General features: G+C 37.0%; 1 protein-coding gene across 4 annotated transcripts in view; it reads right to left on the bottom strand.

Moving 5' to 3' along the window:
• Positions 1–8,170: 8,170 nt before the first annotated feature.
• LOC111379437 (pre-mRNA-processing protein 40C) overlaps positions 8,171–19,428 on the bottom strand; it is a 29,908-nt gene continuing 18,650 nt past the window's right edge. For 3 of the 4 annotated variants that reach the window (XM_023002805.1, XM_023002807.1, XM_023002806.1), the window contains exons 12-16: positions 15,707–15,830; positions 13,515–13,658; positions 11,006–11,152; positions 9,332–9,454; positions 8,171–8,808 (exon numbers count right to left, since the gene is read on the bottom strand). In XM_023002805.1, the coding sequence (XP_022858573.1) occupies positions 8,488–8,808; positions 9,332–9,454; positions 11,006–11,152; positions 13,515–13,658; positions 15,707–15,830 (859 nt within the window). In that variant the 3' untranslated portion in view covers positions 8,171–8,487. Of the gene's footprint in view, positions 8,809–9,331; positions 9,476–11,005; positions 11,153–13,514; positions 13,659–15,706; positions 15,831–19,428 lie in introns of those variants that run through there. The other variant, XM_023002808.1, reaches the window with a different exon arrangement.

The following is a 19,428-nucleotide window of genomic DNA, read 5'->3' as shown; positions in this document are numbered from 1 at the left end:
CAAGGTCGTCTCTTTCTCGACATTTGAGTTTACATTGATCACTGGACTGAGGATTACGGACGACGATGCAGCCATTGAGAGAAACAATAGGCTGTATGAGACGTACTTCCAGGGATATGGGTCGGTGCTTCTACCCGACTTGATGGTCGCGATCAAGGGGTGCGACCAGATGCTAGATAGATTAAAGTTTAGGCTGGTCTACATCCTCGAGAGTGTGATGAGGTGTCATCACAAGAAGACTACCATCGACATTTTTCATTTGCAAGTTGTTGACGAAATCGATGCGTTCAACAACTATCCATGGGGCCGGAGATGCTACGAAGACACTGTACATGTCTTTTCTAGAGCACACTCGAGGCCCAGGGGGTCGATGCGTAAATACGATACATATGGATTGCCCTTAGCGGTGCAGGTAAATGTTTAATATAATCAAAATTAAAGTTTTAATATATTACATTTGTACATAATAAGTGTATGTGTTACAGATTTGGGTGTATGAGACAGTCCCTGTACTGGAGGCTCACTTTGCGCAGGGAGGAGAGACACGCTGCCCTTGGATGCTTCATTGGATATCATCGTGAGCGGAGGGATGTCCCACTGGAAAGCAGTTATCGACCTTCCTCGACGATCCTCAGGTAAGTATTATGCATTTGTGATTTATATTATACGTAGTTTAAAATTTTGTTTACATGATCGTTAAGTAGTTGAAATGTCAATATGTCAGCTTGAAGTCATACCTGAGTTGACACCGTCGATGGAAGAGGAGACTCGGGGTCTTGTGCGGGATTTAGGCTTTCTGCACACCCCAGACGAGGAGATGTCTGATCCGAGTTTGGATCGAGATTGGGTATGTGAATGAAATATAATTTATTGAATATCGTCGACGTATAAATATATTGAATAATTTGTAATGTCATTTATGTACGAAGGCGGTCCAACCAATCCACGATCACCTCCGCCGAGGGTATCGCTGCCACCATTGGCATCACCTCCGTCGAGAGTATCGTCCCCGCCATTGGCATTACCTCCGTCGAGGGCATCACTGCCGCCAGTGGCATCACCTTCGCCGAGGGCATCGCCTTCGCCATTGGCATCACCTCCGTCCAGACACCTCCCCCGTGTGTCTCCGGCACACAGTGATGATTTGTATGCCCGTTTGACTGGATTTATAGAGGAGGAGGTCGGCACGCTACGACGAGATTTGATATAGAGGGTCGATGATCTGGGATGAGAGTTGACAGGGAGGGCTGACGATCTATCCCATGATGTTGGAATACTACAGTCTTCTGTTGTCGACCTTCAGGATATAGTAGCAGCGTTTAGAGGAGATTTAGCCGGCAGACGATGGGAGGACAGGGGGGATGGCGTCGATCATGATCGAAAGGGTGGCAGAGATGGTGATGGAGAGGGGGATCACCCACATTTTTGGCATGATAAGACGTTGGAGTCATTGTGGTTGTCTATGGAGGGGGTGGCCCCGACGGGAGGGGCGGAGGAAGTGGTGACAGAGGGGGATGCCACGACGGGAGGGACGGAGGTGGCGGCGGCGGAGGGGGAGGCCCCGATGGGAGGTGCGGAGGAGGTGGCCCCAGAGGTCGAGAGGACGCCCTGTGTGATTGAGGGTAAGAGACATGCTGTTGACGAGATGGAGCAGGTGATCGGCAAGAGGTTGAGAGTGTCGTCACAGCATGTTGTTTTTCCCTTCACGGCTGAGGTCAAGAGGAGGACGTTCATCGATGGGACGCACCCGAACTTTTTCAGGGAGGTGGACAATGCCAAGTGAAAAGCGTTCGAGACAGAGTGGCGAAGAAGTATCCCCGGGTAAGTATTGTATTATTTTAATAACGTACTGTACGCTAACTCGTCTATGCTTATTTTAACATTTTCCTATTTTTTACAGAGTTAGCCGCACGATAGGTCAAAGGACAGTTTCGGACCCTTACAAGTGGTTCCACGATATCATCACTGCAGGAGCTTGGCTCACCGACGATGTAAGTGAACTATTCATTTCGTGTATTTTATGTATACGTCACTTTGTGTTTATTAAATGAATAACTCATACTTTTTTGGTATTTCTTGCTGCAGCACATCGACCTGGCCATGGACTCGCTGCAAAATCGAGCTCAAAGACATTCAAAATCATTTGATGTCCATGGTCGGGTCATATTAAACACCAAGTTCTTGCGTGTCGTTACCATAGAGTATCAGTCGCTCGAACTTATGGGTAATGAGTACACGGTGCCAGAATATATGCTCGAGTGAGTGATAGGACTGTCACCAAGTGTCGGGAAAAATTCATGGGAGGGTTGTACACATATGTACATTCCAGCATGCATCAATAAACACTATATTACGCTGGAGATCGTTTTTGCTGACTCGACTATATATGTGTACGACCCAGATCATTCATGTTTGGAGCAAAAACCTGGAGTCTGTGGCTATAATTGTTCCTATGATGGCTGAACGAGCGGAGATAAATGTATAGGACAGATTGCGGATTGTTCGAAACACGACGACAGCGCGACAGTCCGTAAGGTAAGTGTTTGAAATTTGTTGTTTTTATCTTTCAGATTTAGTTTTTACTTACACAGTACTGAATTGATTCATTCTTGTTCAATTGCAGCGGCGACTGCGGTATGTTTGCCATTAAGTATGTCAAATTTTTAAGTATAGGACATAAGGTTGATGGAATCAACCAGTCGTGAATACAGAACTGGAGAAAGAAGCTAGCATGTGATTTGTTCAAATTTAATGCTGACCCTTAAATTTGTATTAAATATATGTAACATTTCAATTGTAAATTTGATTATTTTTTGTGATTATGAAATAATTGTAAATTTGTGTTCAATGTATATAACATTCACATTGGAAATTTAATTATATTTTTTGTTTTGTTATTTTACACGTAGGCCGAGTATGGAACTATTTTTTCATATGAATCATTATAAATACCATTTATCAAGAATAAATATTGAACATTGAAGATTTATAAAAAAACAAATATTGAACAGTGTAAAGTAAAAGAAAATATTATTCATTTAACGTACCTGTCTAATCGTCATTTAGGGAAATTTGACTAATACAAAATTGTCGAGTATGCCTTACGGCTTTGCACCTGCCATACCTACGTGGTTGAGAAAACTCTCCGGTAGATGATATTCTAGATGTACTTGGACGTCCAGGACCACGTAGTTCAATTGCTGGTGGCAACAAATTATGAAATGGGAGAATGTGCTCGGGAACTTCCCACTCGGCTTCATTCGACAGAGGAAATAGTCTCAGCATATGTTGTTCTCCAACACTCAGTCGTATAATACAAAGAGCATAACGTTCTCGCAGCAAAGCCTCGATACATGACCACCGTAACTGCATGCTCACATGGAAAGCTCTCCAACTGATATTTCATACAACTGCAGGTGTTATTGGTCAAGTCCACCATATATGCCTATTACGTGCACATTGCACGGATGAGCGAAACTCATCTAGTGCTTCCATATTCAACTTCCTCGCAACCTCTGCTGCCTTAAACAGTTTCTCCTCTTGAGCTGGGGCCAACACGCTACTGCAACTCTGTGATGCCGCACGTCGGTCATAAAACCACTGTTGTAGCTTGTTACGAATGTTCTCAATCATTGCGAGAATTGGTAACTCTTGACCCTTCTTAAACAATGCATTGAGAGACTTCGCGTTATTCAACGTCATCATGTTGTATCGACGTCCTAGAAAGTAAGACCGCGCCCAATGTTCGATCCCCATCTTCGTCAGATACTCCAACACCGGTAATGATTTACTTCCTATCTCGAGCATGAACTTATTACACTTTTCAGCACTGTAAGCTTCGGTTGCTCTCCTGAACAATGAAACGATGCCTGTGCCCTAATATCTAATCTTCAAATTACCTTGTATATGGTATATGCAATACTCGTGATGTGCCCTGAGAAAAAGTTCAGCGATACCATTTATTATAGATTGTTCCCGATCGGTTACAAAGGCAAGGTCTTCGACTTCCCCGATCACTTTCCTCAGTTTAGAAAAGAAGCAACGCATGGATAGATCATTCTCGCTGTCAACTATGCCGAATGCAATAGGGTAAATTTGGATGTTAGTATCTTGACATGTAGCAATAATTAATTTCCCTTGATATTTAGCTTTCAGAGTTGTACCATGAACTAGAATTACAGGTCGCATTGCATTTCGAAAACCCCGAATATATTGTCCGAGAGCCATGAAGAAATACTTAAAAAAATTATCGCCCCCCGTCTCAATAAAAAATGTCGTGTCAGGATTAGTTGTCCCCATGTTATGGCAATACCTAACCAATTTAGCATAGTTCTCTTCAGCCGATCCCATTAAATCCTCCGACATACATTCTTTGGTCTTCCACGCTTTCTGGTAGCTCATGACCACTCCGTACTCTGGACGAACGTCGTTAATGATGTCCGAAGGTCTGTAGATCGTCCGTGGATCTTGATACTTGTGCATTATCTGTCGACCAATAAACCATACTCGAGCTTGCCTGTGATCGTTTCGAAGAATTCCCACTTCGCAAATATGTTCCCGTGAATACTTGCGAATTACAAAGCACTCATTCGTGTCCATCTTAGTTGCTTTCAAGCGCCAATTGTAACTGTCTTCGACGTAGGCAACTATCAACAATGACTTGTTTGATTTCTTTACCTTGAACTCAAAGTCATATTTTAATGTCAGCCGGTGCACAGCTTTCTGTAAATCTTTCTTGGTTTCAAACAGTTGCTCGACCTGCAAGTCATCATCATCGGGAGCCACACGGGAAGAATTGGAGGACGGTCCACTTGTTCCAACCTATGAGCTCCCACCCCGCTCGTGTCTGTGTCAGGATAAAGCAATCAAATTCTTATTTGTAAACTCGTTTATATTCTCATTGTCTTCAACCGTCGACGAAATTCTGTGCGTAACAGTGACATCACGATCAGAAGCAACTGTCTCAAGAATAACCATATCATCCACAGGAACTATCTCCACTGTCTCCCAAAAACCTCGATCATTGTTATCCGTCCTATCTGAATCTTCGCATTCACCTTCGATAACATCCTTCGTAATTAAAGTCACACCAAGAACAATCGGAGTCCGATGCATTTTATTCAATTCTAATAGATAATTCAATTCAGCATCATTAGTAAAGAATACCGGTGGCATCGGAATGGATGAATCCCCATAACCATTGAATAGATATCTCAATTGCATATCGTATTGAGATTGATCAACATTCAGTTTATTATGCAAATCGTGGTACATTTCTAAGTATGGTGTACTCTCTGTTATAGGAATTGCAATACAACCACGTATGTCACTCGTCCATTTCCATTCCCACCGATTATTTTCATTCAATTCGAAATCACCGAAATAACAGACGGGGATTATCATATCTGCATGAGGAAATGAATTTAATCAACTTCATTTATTAATTATAAGAAAAAAACAGTGCTAACAAAAATCAGTGCAGAGTCGGTTAATTGGCTGTTTAACAGCCGACTGTTTGGCTGTTAACAGCCAAAACAGCCGATTCTTTGGCTGTTTTTGCGCAGGAGAATATGGTTCTAAAGAAAAATATTATACATCTGTTCAATTTTTTTCTTTATTGGTAAGATCTGTTAAAAAAAATTTATGCTAACTACTATGTCGAAATAAAATTTCTCTATTCAAATGTATACTAATTTACTAAAAACGAAATTAAACATGCGTAAGTGTACTTACCGATTTGAAGTAATTGATATGAAAAAAATTTCCGGTTTTAACGTTTCAAAGTTTTTCTAGATTTTGAGGTTCAAGCAGATGAAAAGATGAGAGTTTTTCTGTGTTGGAAGCTCGTTTTGAAGTTTTTATAAGTGGAGAAGTGTTTGATTTTCAATTATTAACTAAAAGGGTAGTATAGTCCTTTCAACAATATATTATTTTGTAATTGTACAAAATATTTAAGGGCATCTTTGTCTTTTACCATACAAGATGCCAATGTCATAATATTCATGATTTTAAAAGTCAAAATGGAATTTAGGTCCTTTGACTTAGTCAAACTTAAAAGTACCCCAAGGGTTGTGTGCGGGAGAGTCCTGATATATTGTTTAGGAACAATTTCCCTACTAGTCCCCAATATATGTGATTCTTTGCTATTTGGTCCTCAATATTTATTTCTTCAGCATGACCCCAAGTCTTTAAGTTTTGTTGCATCATTGGTCCTCGGTAACTTATTCCGTCATTTGAATGTTAAAAAGTCACGAAAACTCTCATTCTAAGTTAAAATATTTAAAAGAAGAATAAATATAAAACAGAAATAGGAAGTATCTTCTTCCCAAAATTTATCATTGCCAACCCACCATCATTAATCAACGATTGTATTCGTTATCAGTACCACCATAGGAATTTCATTCGCTTGTCTTCAATGATAGACAGATTTCTATACACTACAATTGTCATCGAATGTTATTCAAATCGACAATTTATAAATGAATTATCAATTATAACATTTGCTAGATAAAATCTATAATGTCAATTTGTACATCTTAACAATATCTAATTAATGCACTACTTAAGCAATTTGCAAATGATGGACTAATTGCAATGGCCATATACTCCAAAAAGAAAAAGGAGTAATTGTCAAAATGTCGAATTGGTGATTTTTAAAAAATTAAAAAATATATATTTACAAAAAATTGAAAATATATTTATACATTTACATAGTTTAAATCAGTTAAATCGAGAACATATCACGAGTTTTTCAAAAAATTACTGGTTTAACAAGTTTTCGTACAGATTTTTAATTAGAACTTTTATAAGCTTAATCGGACCATTTTCCAATTGAATCGGCTGGACAGCTTCGATTTTTAAAATACTGACTAATTGTTGATGCAGGATTTAGCTTCTGCGTGACAAAATTTATAAATTATTTATAGATAATCAAACTTTATTTTCAATCACAAATTTCAATTAATCTGCTTGGAGGTTTAATCGTTCAACTCCTTAACATCAACAAGTAAGATTTGTGAAGAAATTCAATTTTTAGCCAACAGTGCTGTTTTTGGTCTTCGATTTTAAAACAGAATGTAATTTTTTGCAAGAAGATCAAAATTTTACAATATGGAAGAAGACAAAAAAATTTTCCCCTTTTCTTTTTGTCATTCGAAATACGAATATTGGGATCGGACAACTATAACCTTCACTGAGAGATCTTTCGATGAAAAGGTAAAATCAGAGACTAATATCTTACTTAAAAGTAAAATTCATGTATTATGATGCCAAGAAACATACTTTAGGCACAAAAGTACAACAAAGCCAATAAGTTGTAGTCCAATGGTGCAATTTTTCCTATTATTTATTCCAAGACTAGATTCTGAAGGGTCAAGGCGTCAAGCTGTCTTCTATGCAAATTATTGATTCATTTATTTCACAACTTGCCATCTGTTATAAAAAGATCTAAAGCATTTAAATGGTAGAATTCTTGAACTTTCAATCGTGATTTTTATTAAAATATATGCAAGCTTTTATTTTTATCCTAATTTTATACTCAAATTTCTCATTCATTAGTAGCTAACATCTCTCGCTATATTTTGCTTGACAACGGATAGCGTCAATTCCTAATTGGAAGGCAAATATCCACCAAGTTTATAGATTTGGAACCACCAAACTATACTATCTCCATCCTATATAACAATTGATGGCGTTATTTTTAATTGAATATATAACACCCTAACGGTTTATAGATCTTGGGGACGAAGATTGAGTTATGAGGGGATCAGGTTGGGTTTTAGCAACGAATGAGAAATACAATAGGAAGTTCTGGGTATGAATTAGGAAAAAATAAAAGTTTGAGTACCAATATGAAATGTAATTAAACCTACCTTTCTTCCTTTGTAATTTGAGAAGTCTTTTCCGCACTACATGAAAAGTTATAGTGCTTCACCTACTTTTCTCCATTAAGAACTCTCATTTGGTCATTTGAATCATATTATATTACCTTAGTTTTGATCCACCGCTCTTGTAATTGTACCGTTCACAAACTCATTATTGTCGCAAACAAGATTCAGTCCCAACCACCTAAATCATCCAAGATCATTATTCTGATACCCCCGATTGCAAATGTCATGAGCTGAAATGGCTAGTCCTATTTTGGGCCGAGTTTAGGTGGCCTCGCTTGATAAGTTCTTGAATCATATAACACTACATTTAAGTGAATTTATCATTTAATGTCATGAAGTTGCCACCTATACTGATACTTGATACGAGTAGTGTTGGATAACATTACTCCTTATACTATGTAATAAAAGTTACATCCTCATTCGTTCCATTGGGTACTCGAGCACAACTAATAATGTATGCACAGTTTCTTAGGGTAGAGTTCAAAATTTCTCTTAAAAAAAGGCTCCCATGCACATCAAATCTTGACAGGCACTTGCAATTCATCTAGCTCCCCTTTCTGCCTGCAGCATAATATTCAAAATTCTACTGAGGGCAAGGTCATTTTCTGTCATGAGTAGCTTTTCTTGACCCAGACACATACTTGTCAGAATCAACAGTGTTTCGACTTCTTCCTTCTGCATGCTTCTCTGTTTCTTGATCGCGTACAAACTTTTGCTTCCTCTGGATTTCCTCAGCATGTCGCCACCACAAGGATTCTCTATCTTTCCTTGGCATCTTGTTATAACGGGGATCGCTCTTTAAGAGTAGTTTGGCTGTCGACCAAGAATCAACAACGGTTTTCCCATCTTCTGTTTCTCGAGCTGCAGCATCTGCAGTTATTACCTCGGCTAAGAGAGCTTTATAATCCACCACACATCTCTACATCCAAAGAGGAATTTTGATTATAACAAACAATTACTTCAAAGATATAACTGGAAGTAGATTACAGGATGAATTTCTTGTTGGACTGAATTAGAAAAACATATTAGTGCCACAATACGTTATTTGCAGAAAGAAAATAAAACAATGACAAAGCCAGCAAAGCAAAGTTGATTATGGCCAAGGACTCCAAAGAAAAAGGGTGAGTGATAAAGAAGATGATAATATCAGGATCAAATTACCTCTCAGCATGTAAAAGAGGAAGAAACAAACGAGCTAGTGGAGGATTCTAAGGAAAATATATTGTAATCCACTTCCAATTTGTTACAGATGATTGAAAATAACTTCATTAAAGAGAAAAGAAGGATCCAAACAGGGAACAAAGAACCGGCAGTAGTAAAAACTGACAGAAAAGAGGAGAAGAAAACAAATGAACGGTCAGTTTAATGACTAGAACATTCATGACATAAAACTTCAATGGCTATAAACAAACCAGTGGAGTGTCAAAGAAATGTCATCTGACCTCGTGCAATGCTTTAACATGCTCCCGAAATAGCTTTTCTAAGTCAGATTGATCCAAGTGAGGATTGGCTGCACGTCCTTGAGGATCCTTCTCCAACTTCGGTTTTGATCCTGTCCAAGATGCCTAAAGGATGCATAGAGAAAGCTGCATTAAAATTTATTTGACAATTAAAATTATAATATATTTAAGTAACAAATGATTGTGTGGTGACCAAGGAAGAATGATGGCAATAAAATAATCCCCTAGAACCCGCATAGCTTACAGCAAGGGAAGCTCACAAAAAGACAAGCCATTTAGAGGCAGTGTAGGCACGAAAACTGAGTTAATCTTCTTTTACTAAAATAGGGAAAAGAAAAGAGGAGACGTAATACTGACCAAAGAAGATGTAAGAGGAAGGAGGAACATGATGAAAATTATAAAATATAGAACTTACTAAAATCAAATGACATCAAATGCACCCATCAAAATGAAACCCAAATCATCAACAGTATCAAGAGAATTTCCAATATTCAAAGTCTAGTTTGAGTAAAGCAGCTAAACACAGAAACATGCCAAAACACAGATAAGCACTTCCAAAATATGGTTACAGTAAGAAGGAAAACCTTATACTTCAAAAAAGAGGCTAAGAATCCAAGAATGAGACTAGGAATTAAATAAAGCCAGGAAAGAGGAGGTGATAATTTAATTGGGTTCCAATACAAAGTATTTTATAGTACCTTCTCAATAATAAGCAACCAAGGAGTGAAATCTTGAATTGAATAGAAAAAGCAAAAAAGAACTCCAGTGTTGTGGGGCCCAATCAGTATGAAGACCAATAAAGTATATATATAAGATGGATCCAGGATAAACATATCCATGGATGTTTCTTTGCTATAAGGCCTAAGCAACTTGCTTCTACTAAATTGTCCATTTTATCAACAAAATTCGAGAGTAAAATCTAGTTAATTTAGAGCCTATTTGGGAGTGATTTTTTCCCCTAAAAAATTGATTTTTTAACCGTTATTTCACTATTTCAACCGTCATATTTGACTTCTTCTCTTACAGGTGGACCCCACTTTTCTTCCAACGGTCAAAAAATCAATTCTCAAAATCACTCCCAAATAGACTCTTAATTTCCTTCCAAGAAGAGTAGTAATGTCGCCCAGTAGCTAAATCAAAAAAGCATGCTCACAAACAAGAGCCTTGTCCTTTGGTGTTATTCTCAAGTTGCAGATTATGGCAAACAATTCATGACTAAAAAATAAATACCCCTGCCACGAAGTGAAGCTAAAAACTAGATTATCTCAATAAACTTTTTCCCCCCATCATCAGTTCGAAAATATCTGAACAATAAAAATTGGAAAACTAAACTATAAGTAACAAAAAGAGTGACAAATTGGCATGAATAGGCCATCTAAGAAAACGCCCACAGTTAGTCACACACTTTACAGTTTGCACCAAAATACTGTGCGTATAAGACCTTTCCTTTTTACCGAGCAGTAAAATTATAAAATAATCTTCCATGAAATACCACAAACTTATGATTAGCATGACCAGATCAAACTCGTTTTAGAGGTTTTCTAATTAATTTCAGGAATGCTCTCTAACTGAATATGACGATATCATGGAGCCTAACAGGTAGAACTAAGTTAAATCTGATATCAGCCATAAATATCAAATATCAAATAGTAATACCTGAGGATCTTTTATGGTCTCTACTAATAAAGCTTTATATGATTCAGCAGCCTCCATTCTACGAGCTTTAATTCTCACCCTCTCCACTTCTAGCTCCTCTCTTTCTTTTCGCTTGCGCAGTGCTCGCTCTCTTTCTTTAAGTTTCCCCTATAAACACAATGCAAAATACTTATGACATCTCTTAAATTAATAATCAGATGACATCACAAATAAAATAAGCATATAACATGTGAAAATGATAAACAATCAAGTACTACAATTGATAATATCCAGCCACCTTTACTTGTAATGCTAAGGATCAATCACAATGATCCAAATTATCATGCGTGATTATTTTCCACCATGACACTAAAGAAGCAGATACACTAAACTAAAGGAAGATAAGGGTAGAATCCACAATGACAAATATGATACAATCCTGTTTATCTTTCATTTCAAGTTATATGCACATCATTATCCAGTAATATGCCTGAGTTTCTATCATTTGCATCTTCATCCAATTTCAATCCTCAGACTCGGATAAACAGTTAAATGCAATGGAAATGATAAGAGTTTTATTCAAGATATGTACAGTATACATTGAAGAATTTACATATCACTCCATTGACCGAAATTGACATCAGATTTACTTCTACATTTCATGTTTCAAAGTGAAAACATGTACAAGTGGCAGTAGTTCCAGAGTAGTTTGACACTTTGGATGTCAAGCGAAGGTTGACTCATATGCTAATTGAATTTGAAAGTCAAACATAACATCTAATTTCAATGGAGGGAGTAATACATTTTGGTAAGATATTTCCTCCATCGGCAGTAGGTATAAGAATAATGTTTATGCAGTGTGTCTACCAGGCTAGAATTTGGATTAGTCTTCTCTACTATCCACCACAAGCATTTCTTTCAAAAAGTACTGTGCCAAACAAAAACTGACATCTCTCATGATTCCATGAAGCAATTGCCAACACAACAATGTAGATCTTGTACACACAGGATGTATGTGTGCATATATGGCAGGTCTAAGAAAAAGCCATTAGTACTGGTTTCTCTGCTTTTAGGCATGAGAAGATTGAATTGTCTCAACTCTCTAATCTAAGCTGGTTCTATAAAGATGAACAAGTTCTTCAATGCAGGACAGTGACAGGAAATTCACTTTAAACAAATAGAAACCTCAATTACTATATTGTGATGAAAATAAAGAATAAAAAGGAAACATAGTAAAAAGTTACGATAAGATCCCTAGTTCAAGAAATTTTCATTGGATAATTGTCGTCAATTTTATTTCCGCAAGTGTATAGATCGTAACAAATAGTAAGTGGACCTAAGAGTCCGGATTGTAGATACTTTAACGCTTAATTCAAATTTTCTTTAACCACTATTTGATTAAATAAAAACTTGTAGAATCTGAGTTTTAATCTAAATACGAGAAAATAAGTAAATGCACACACAATTGGTTTAGAAATAAAATGGCAGAACAACTTCGCCTATTGGTTACCATTATATCTTAAATTAAGATTTATGTCTAATGTAATGTTCGATCGAATTCTCCTTTGCATTTAATTTACCCCTCTCGAGTTCTCATTGAACATCTTTAACTAATTAAATTTCATATTTCTATGCAAATCTAACTTAGTTAAACGAATTCTTTGTCCTAGAAATTCATTTATGATCACAATAATTAGTATAGATATCTCTACTCTTTATACCAATTTACCGAATTTTACTATATAGTCTAAATCCTAAACTCATATTTCTATTCGTAAGGAATTCACGAAATTAGTGATCGGGAAATTTAATGCATTCAAAAATCCCCCATCCCCCGACGGTGGAGTTCAAGTAGTGTTTCTTTTTCCTTTTTGGGCTTGGGCTTATCAAACAAATTGAACATATTCGAATGAATGGTTGACATAGATAGATGTTCAGATTGCTAAATTAATCTTCGAACGAGTAAGCCCTAGTAAGACCCCAAAGTATCCAAATATAAAATTCAGGACACATGTTTGTGACAAACGAACATGCAAAAATTTAGAAAGCATCATATCACGTTAAATATAACTGCCGATTCGAATCTTTCAAAGAAGAATTTCAAATATCACAATTAATAGACTGGAGGCATGTGTCACAGAATTTGTAAGTAAATTAAATTTTGAAAAAGAAATCAACTGCTTTTGGAAGAAACTATATAATGCAAGCTTTTTAATTGTATGAAATTTAAATATTTCCATCCAGATTAAACCTGGCGTTAAATAACCAAAACGAAAAGGCTAGTTTGTGTGCACATAGTGACAGAGGAAAGTGGAAGACCACAGGCACAAGAAGAGACATTTCTGACAAACCCAGTTCATAAAAATGAGAGTTAGTTGTGTGCAGAGCAAAAGTAAAGTTTTGCACGAGAAGTTAACAAGTAACGACATCAGAAGCAAATCAAAATACAGAAAGCAGTGTAAAAATAAAAGCATATATAAATAAAATAAGTAAAGTAGCAATACAATAATACTTAAGAGAGTTCTCTAACCTCCTCATCCTGTTTTGTCTTTGCCTTCCCCTCTATCTCTTTTTCAGCAGCTTTTAATTCAGATATATATTCATTGAATAACTTTTCCCTGTCATCATGCTTAATGGACTTGTATCTGGCATCAGTTTTTAGGCTATCTTTAACCTACCAAGAAAAGATCCAAAGATTCTTAACAACATTGAAATTGGCAACAGAAGGCAAAATTGGATCATTACAGTTACAGACCGTTCATATATAGAATGGACAGAAAATCAGCTGAACGAGATCCCTAGGAAGAGGGAAGATGTGTTTACTAAGGATATAAGATACTAGCCAACCATCGGCATTCAATAATTTCTTAATCAAACCACATTCGAACTATTTTCTTTACTTTGTTTCTAATATCATAGCCTTTCAACAGAGATGTCAAGCCAGCAAACGTCTGACTGTGGACTGTTGGACAACTCTGCTGATGGAAATCAAAGCAAAAATGTATATCAAATTATCAACTGAGTAGAACTTGTAAAAGTCTTGATAACCATGAAATCAAGTTCCAACTGTAAATTGTTGTTCTGGTCATGTAAGTGGAAATCCACCAAACACCTTGCAACTGATGACAGATACAAGTGTAAAGTTAAGACAGAACAATGAATATTGAACATGTCAAGGAACAAAAACTGTCTATATATCAGTATACCAATTTTATGCTAAGTTGCTAAAACAACGATTCAATTACAGTACATCTGAACTAAGCATATCGTTTGGAGGCAACATTACATCATTAGGCTATTCATGATTTTATGGGTGCCGAGCCTTCTGATAATTTTCTTATGAGAAAGTAAAGTAATAAGAAATTGCTTTAGACTTTGTGGCATTAGCTAGTCTACCAAGGCAAATAAATTGCCTTCACTATTCCCCCATAACCTTTACCCTCTTTTGCACTTCTTTCCCCAACCTTTCACTTATTGGCACCAGTAGTCCCTGCGCATGGTGTCCATCAAAAAAAATCTATTGCATGTAAAAAGACAATTGTATTCTAATACTCAAAAGGATACATAAAGATGAAGAAATAAAAAATCAAATACGAAAACAGTTATCGTACGCCATCCTGGAGCCCTACCCCCTCTTCTCAGCAACCCCACCCTGAACCCCAACCCCTCCTAAACTGGTGCTGCTCCACACTCTGGAAACCCACCCACCCCCTTTTTCTCTTTCTTCTCTTCATTGATTTTCTCAGCTTACAATCCTTCAGTTTTTGCTCAATGTACCAGCACAACATCAATGGCAACAGATGGAGAAGATGATTGGAAAGGATTTTAATAAAGAGATCAAGAACTAGAAGAATTTTTGTAAAAATCGAATCTAAGCCAAGGAATTTGTGCTGCATACGCTCGCCACCCACAATAGACGTGCCTTGTGGTGCCGCTGTTAGAATCCAGCATTCCACCTGAACTGAAGGTCTGCCATTCTCACATGGGGAGCATGGGGAGAAGCAAAGCAAACTACTTTATTGGATGAACTCCATACTGTTATGATTTACATTTTGTTCTTAATATTATTTTTGTATCAGAGCTTACTATACCCACTACCTTCCTCTACTTGTCGTACCAAGGAGTCTGGTATAACAACTCCCTCCAATGGATACTGGCTTCTTTTGTGCTGATAATGCTAATCCCAATGAACTAAATGAGGAATTTAATAAGTTCCAAACATCAGGTCCTGCAAATATTGGAAGGATGAGGTATGAACTAACATAGATCGTTGGTCGTTGGGGTGGTTGGTTGCTGTGGTGGTTTGTGGCAGCTGAGGAAGGAGGCAGGGATGGTGGCTGGTTGCTGCATCGCGGTGTTGGGATAGGGTGGTGGCTTAATAGAGGATTGGGACAGAAGAAGAAAATGAATCTTCTGCTTTCATTATTTCCCTTCTTTTTCATTTATACATCTTTTTGCCTTGTTCGAGGGAAAACCAATCTTCTAACATTTACTCAATAGATTTTTTGAATAGAACCATTTGTACCAACTTAAGGTGCTGAAAAATGAAAGGATGGGGGATAGATCTGCCAAGGTATGAGGGTTGGGAAGGGACCAAAGGTTGAGGACGGCAACTGTAGTTTTTCCTAAAAATACAGATGCATGCATTCTTTTAATGACCTGTATCTTCAATGAGATTAAAAATTCATTCATGCATACCAGACAAGGTTGGCATGCACCTACCTTTGACCAGCGTGAACTAGAAGTAATATCTCCTTTATCCTGAAGCATGGACTTGAAATTTGATATAGCAGCGGCATGCTCCGCTTGGGCTTTTTCTTCAGCAGTCCTCTTCAAAGGAAGCACCCTGAAAAAAAACCAAAATCCTAGGCTATAACCAGTGCACATTAAAGCTTTACAGCATTCAGCAAACAAATCCAAAGGAATAAAAGAGCTTTAGCATACAACCCCATGAGCACCTACACAAACTGGGATCAAAGAATCCTAGTTAGGTCTCGTGTGGCCTCCATCAGATAAATTATCTATATTGACTAACTAAAAGCAGATTATGACCAAGAATAAAAAATTTCAATTACGAAAAACCATTATGACAAAGTTGAGCAATAAGCCCTGGTCGCATGTTAAAAATTAAATAAAAATAGAACAAGCATGCTAAAAAGGCAACATATAAAATAAGGTCAGGTGGCCAAAACAGAAATTCCCTGATTATGGCAAGAGATTAGGGTCTCGGTCCAACAAAAATAAATTTCTTTAGGCTTCGATACATATTTCAAATGATTGTGGTCCATAATCTCAATCGAAACACAAACCTTAAGTTCTAGAGAAAGCATGTGGTCAATCATTCAAATAAAGATGCAAGAAAATAGATTATTTGGTGACACTCCGAATGACAGTGTTCTATTTAAAACAGTTTCAGGATCTCAACCATATGTTGGATCCTTAATATCCCGAATCTTTATTACTAGTCATTAGATTAAAAATTAGGACTCAAGTGCGCCCCTATTAAAGTCTAATGACCTTAATGGTCATGGACCTAGTTAAATGACCTTATTAATTACTAGCCAATAGTTTGAGGACCTAAGTGAAAAGTTAATTTGGAAGTTAAATAAAATTATATGTAAATATGTTAATTAGCCATGATTAAAGATGATTTATTTGACCACATGCATTATTCACCACATTTTAAACAAAGTAATTGCTTTGACCACAAATAAATGTAATTGATTTGACCATATGCATTATTTACACCAAAATTCAAGCCAAGTCAATTGATTTAATCACATGATTAAAGGTATTGATTTGACAACTTTCAAGACAATGCACCAATTATACTTTAACCATGTCTAACATCTAGCCATTTCTTTTCAACTTTTTACATGTGGTCCAAGAACTTGTACATAAATAAGAGTTAAACTCAACATTGGACTATTCTTCACCAACTATTTACACTCTCCCTCTCTATCTCTATCACTTGGTCTCTACACTTTTACTCTTTCTCATCTTTTTCATATTAAATATAGTCATATACTTACACAATCACACAACCCGACACGCGGCTCAAGGATCTCCCCCCAACAATAACTTCTAGTATTTTTGAATTGTCAAGTGATAGGTAAGTGTAATAGCACGAATTGTTCTTTCATTATTTAAATTACAGAAATCTATGTTATGAATATGATGATACGGAAATCCAAGTTATGATTATCATAAAGGTCTTATATGTGTAAGTTCAAAGGACCGGAATTTAAAAGCGCTACACACGGGAATTATAGCCACGCAGTTCGGATTTTAATTCTCGTGTCTCCATACGTATGTTGTGATTTTCCGTGGTTAAATATGGGATGCAAATTCGTTATTACTCATTTACTAAAATTTACATGTATATGTTAAATATTTTACAGGTAACTAAAGGAGGCGGGTTCGAGGCGATCGGAGGTGTATTGTGCTTGCATGGTTGAAAATGAAGAATGATTTAAGTAGTTAAAGATTTTAATGATGTGTATTGTATTTTCTTTAAAATTTGTTTTAATCCTTTCATTCAGAAAATATTATGTGTTTTTTTCCATTATTTATGAAATTATAATTTTAGGGTACATGTATAATTATTCCAAATGCAAAAATTTAGGTCGTTACACATCCAGTTCAATCATTAACATAGAAAATTATAAGTTAACAAATATAGCACTCAGTGAGCATCGCTCAGTTTCACCATCTTAAAATCTAGTTATGGAAAATATTGCACTTAACGAAAATATAGCCAATAGAACAAAATTATTGTATAGCCAATGCAGTAGATGTGTTTGCATTTCCAACCATTAGTATCTCCAAAATCAAAGACAAAAACTTGTGTCCAATTATATTTTAAGTAAAAAAAAAAATTAAAAAAAAAGGATAATTCTGCCAGAACATGTAAAGTGGACCAATAAAATGGAATTTAATCTATTTATACACTGACGACTAAGGGTGCATGGAATTTCACAAACACATTCAAGACAGTACTCGACAAAATTTGAACTTGATTCCTTTTGATGTTTTAGAACCAGAACAAATTCACATGTGCTAAGAATCCAATAGCATTGGATTTATAGCCAGCTTCAATTTATACATATAGCTTAGTTACATGCATTTACTAGACAGAGATATTAAAAACATTACAAAATAGAAAAGACTAGTCACAAAAATGGCAAGCGTCCATAAACCTCCAACGGTGCAATTAAAGATTCCTGAACAGAGACACCTAACTATTAAGACTGTGGCATCATGGATTCCAAGCACATAAACTGCATCTTAACGTGGAGCAATAATAATTTCATGAGAATCTGATGCATAGAGAGAGTGCATTTGCATTCTGATCAATACCAAGAGTAAGCTAGGAAGAAGAACAGAAAATATGCAAGAAAATGTTTTAGAATTGATTGAATGGAAAGTTACAACTCAAGAAGAAAATTATAAGAGGCCATTCGAGAGGGCCACTCTCTCCTAATATTCCTTTCCTCACAGTATTTTTCATGCCCCAAGACTCCCAGCAACTATTCTATTTATAACCCCCTCATGTAACTAACTCCCGCCCTGTCACTCTTTCTTAACAGAATTTGTCATTCCTTCTCCAGCTTTCTTAATCCTTCTAGAATAGGTATGTTTGATCGGGGGCCTATCAATTACCCCTCCCAATTTAGTCACCTTGTCCACAAGATGGAAAGAAGGAAATTGTTGGTTAATGAGATCAAAAGGCTCCCAGGTTGCTTCAAATGGTGACAGACCAAACCATTTAATCAGCACCTCCCTATTGTCATTGTTGCCCAACAGTGCAGATCGTATTCCCAATACCGATTCCAGTTCCACTCAACTCCCAGTCCACCCCTAAGTGTTGAGGTAAAGGGGAAAGCAGATGGAATTTCCCCACAACCTTTCTGAGTTGAGAAACATGAAAAACTGGATAAATTTGGGACTCGGGAAGAAGTTTCAATCTGCAAGCCACTTGACCACTTGACCCATTTTTGCTAATACTTCGAAAGGCCCATATTACCTAGGGGCGAGTTTCTCATTGGATCGGTATGGCCGCATCCTCAAATAGAACAACTCCTCAACTGCAAATTCCACAGTCCTCCTATGCTGGTCAGCTGAAGCTTTCATCTTTTGCTGAGCACTCTGCAAATGCATTTTTAACTCCTCTAACAACTGGTCCCGTTCCAGCAACTGGTGGTCAAGCGAAGACACTGCAGTTGTCCCTTTCTCAAAGCGGATGACAGGGGGTGGGTCCCGACCATATAGGATTCGAAACGGGGTTAAATGTGCACACACATGGTAAGAAGTGTTATAAGATAGTTCAGCCCGTGGTAGAAAGCGAAACCATTCTTTAGGCCTGCATGAAGTGAAACAATGAAGATAAGTCTCAATACCCCTTGACCATCTCTGTCTGACCGTCGGGCTGTGGGTGATAGGCT

This window comes from Olea europaea, unplaced genomic scaffold, assembly GCF_002742605.1.
Source record: "Olea europaea var. sylvestris unplaced genomic scaffold, O_europaea_v1 scaffold199, whole genome shotgun sequence".
Classification (NCBI taxonomy): domain Eukaryota; kingdom Viridiplantae; phylum Streptophyta; class Magnoliopsida; order Lamiales; family Oleaceae; genus Olea; species Olea europaea.
Note: the sequence above shows the minus strand (reverse complement) of the source record. Positions and strands in the feature narration are given on the sequence as shown.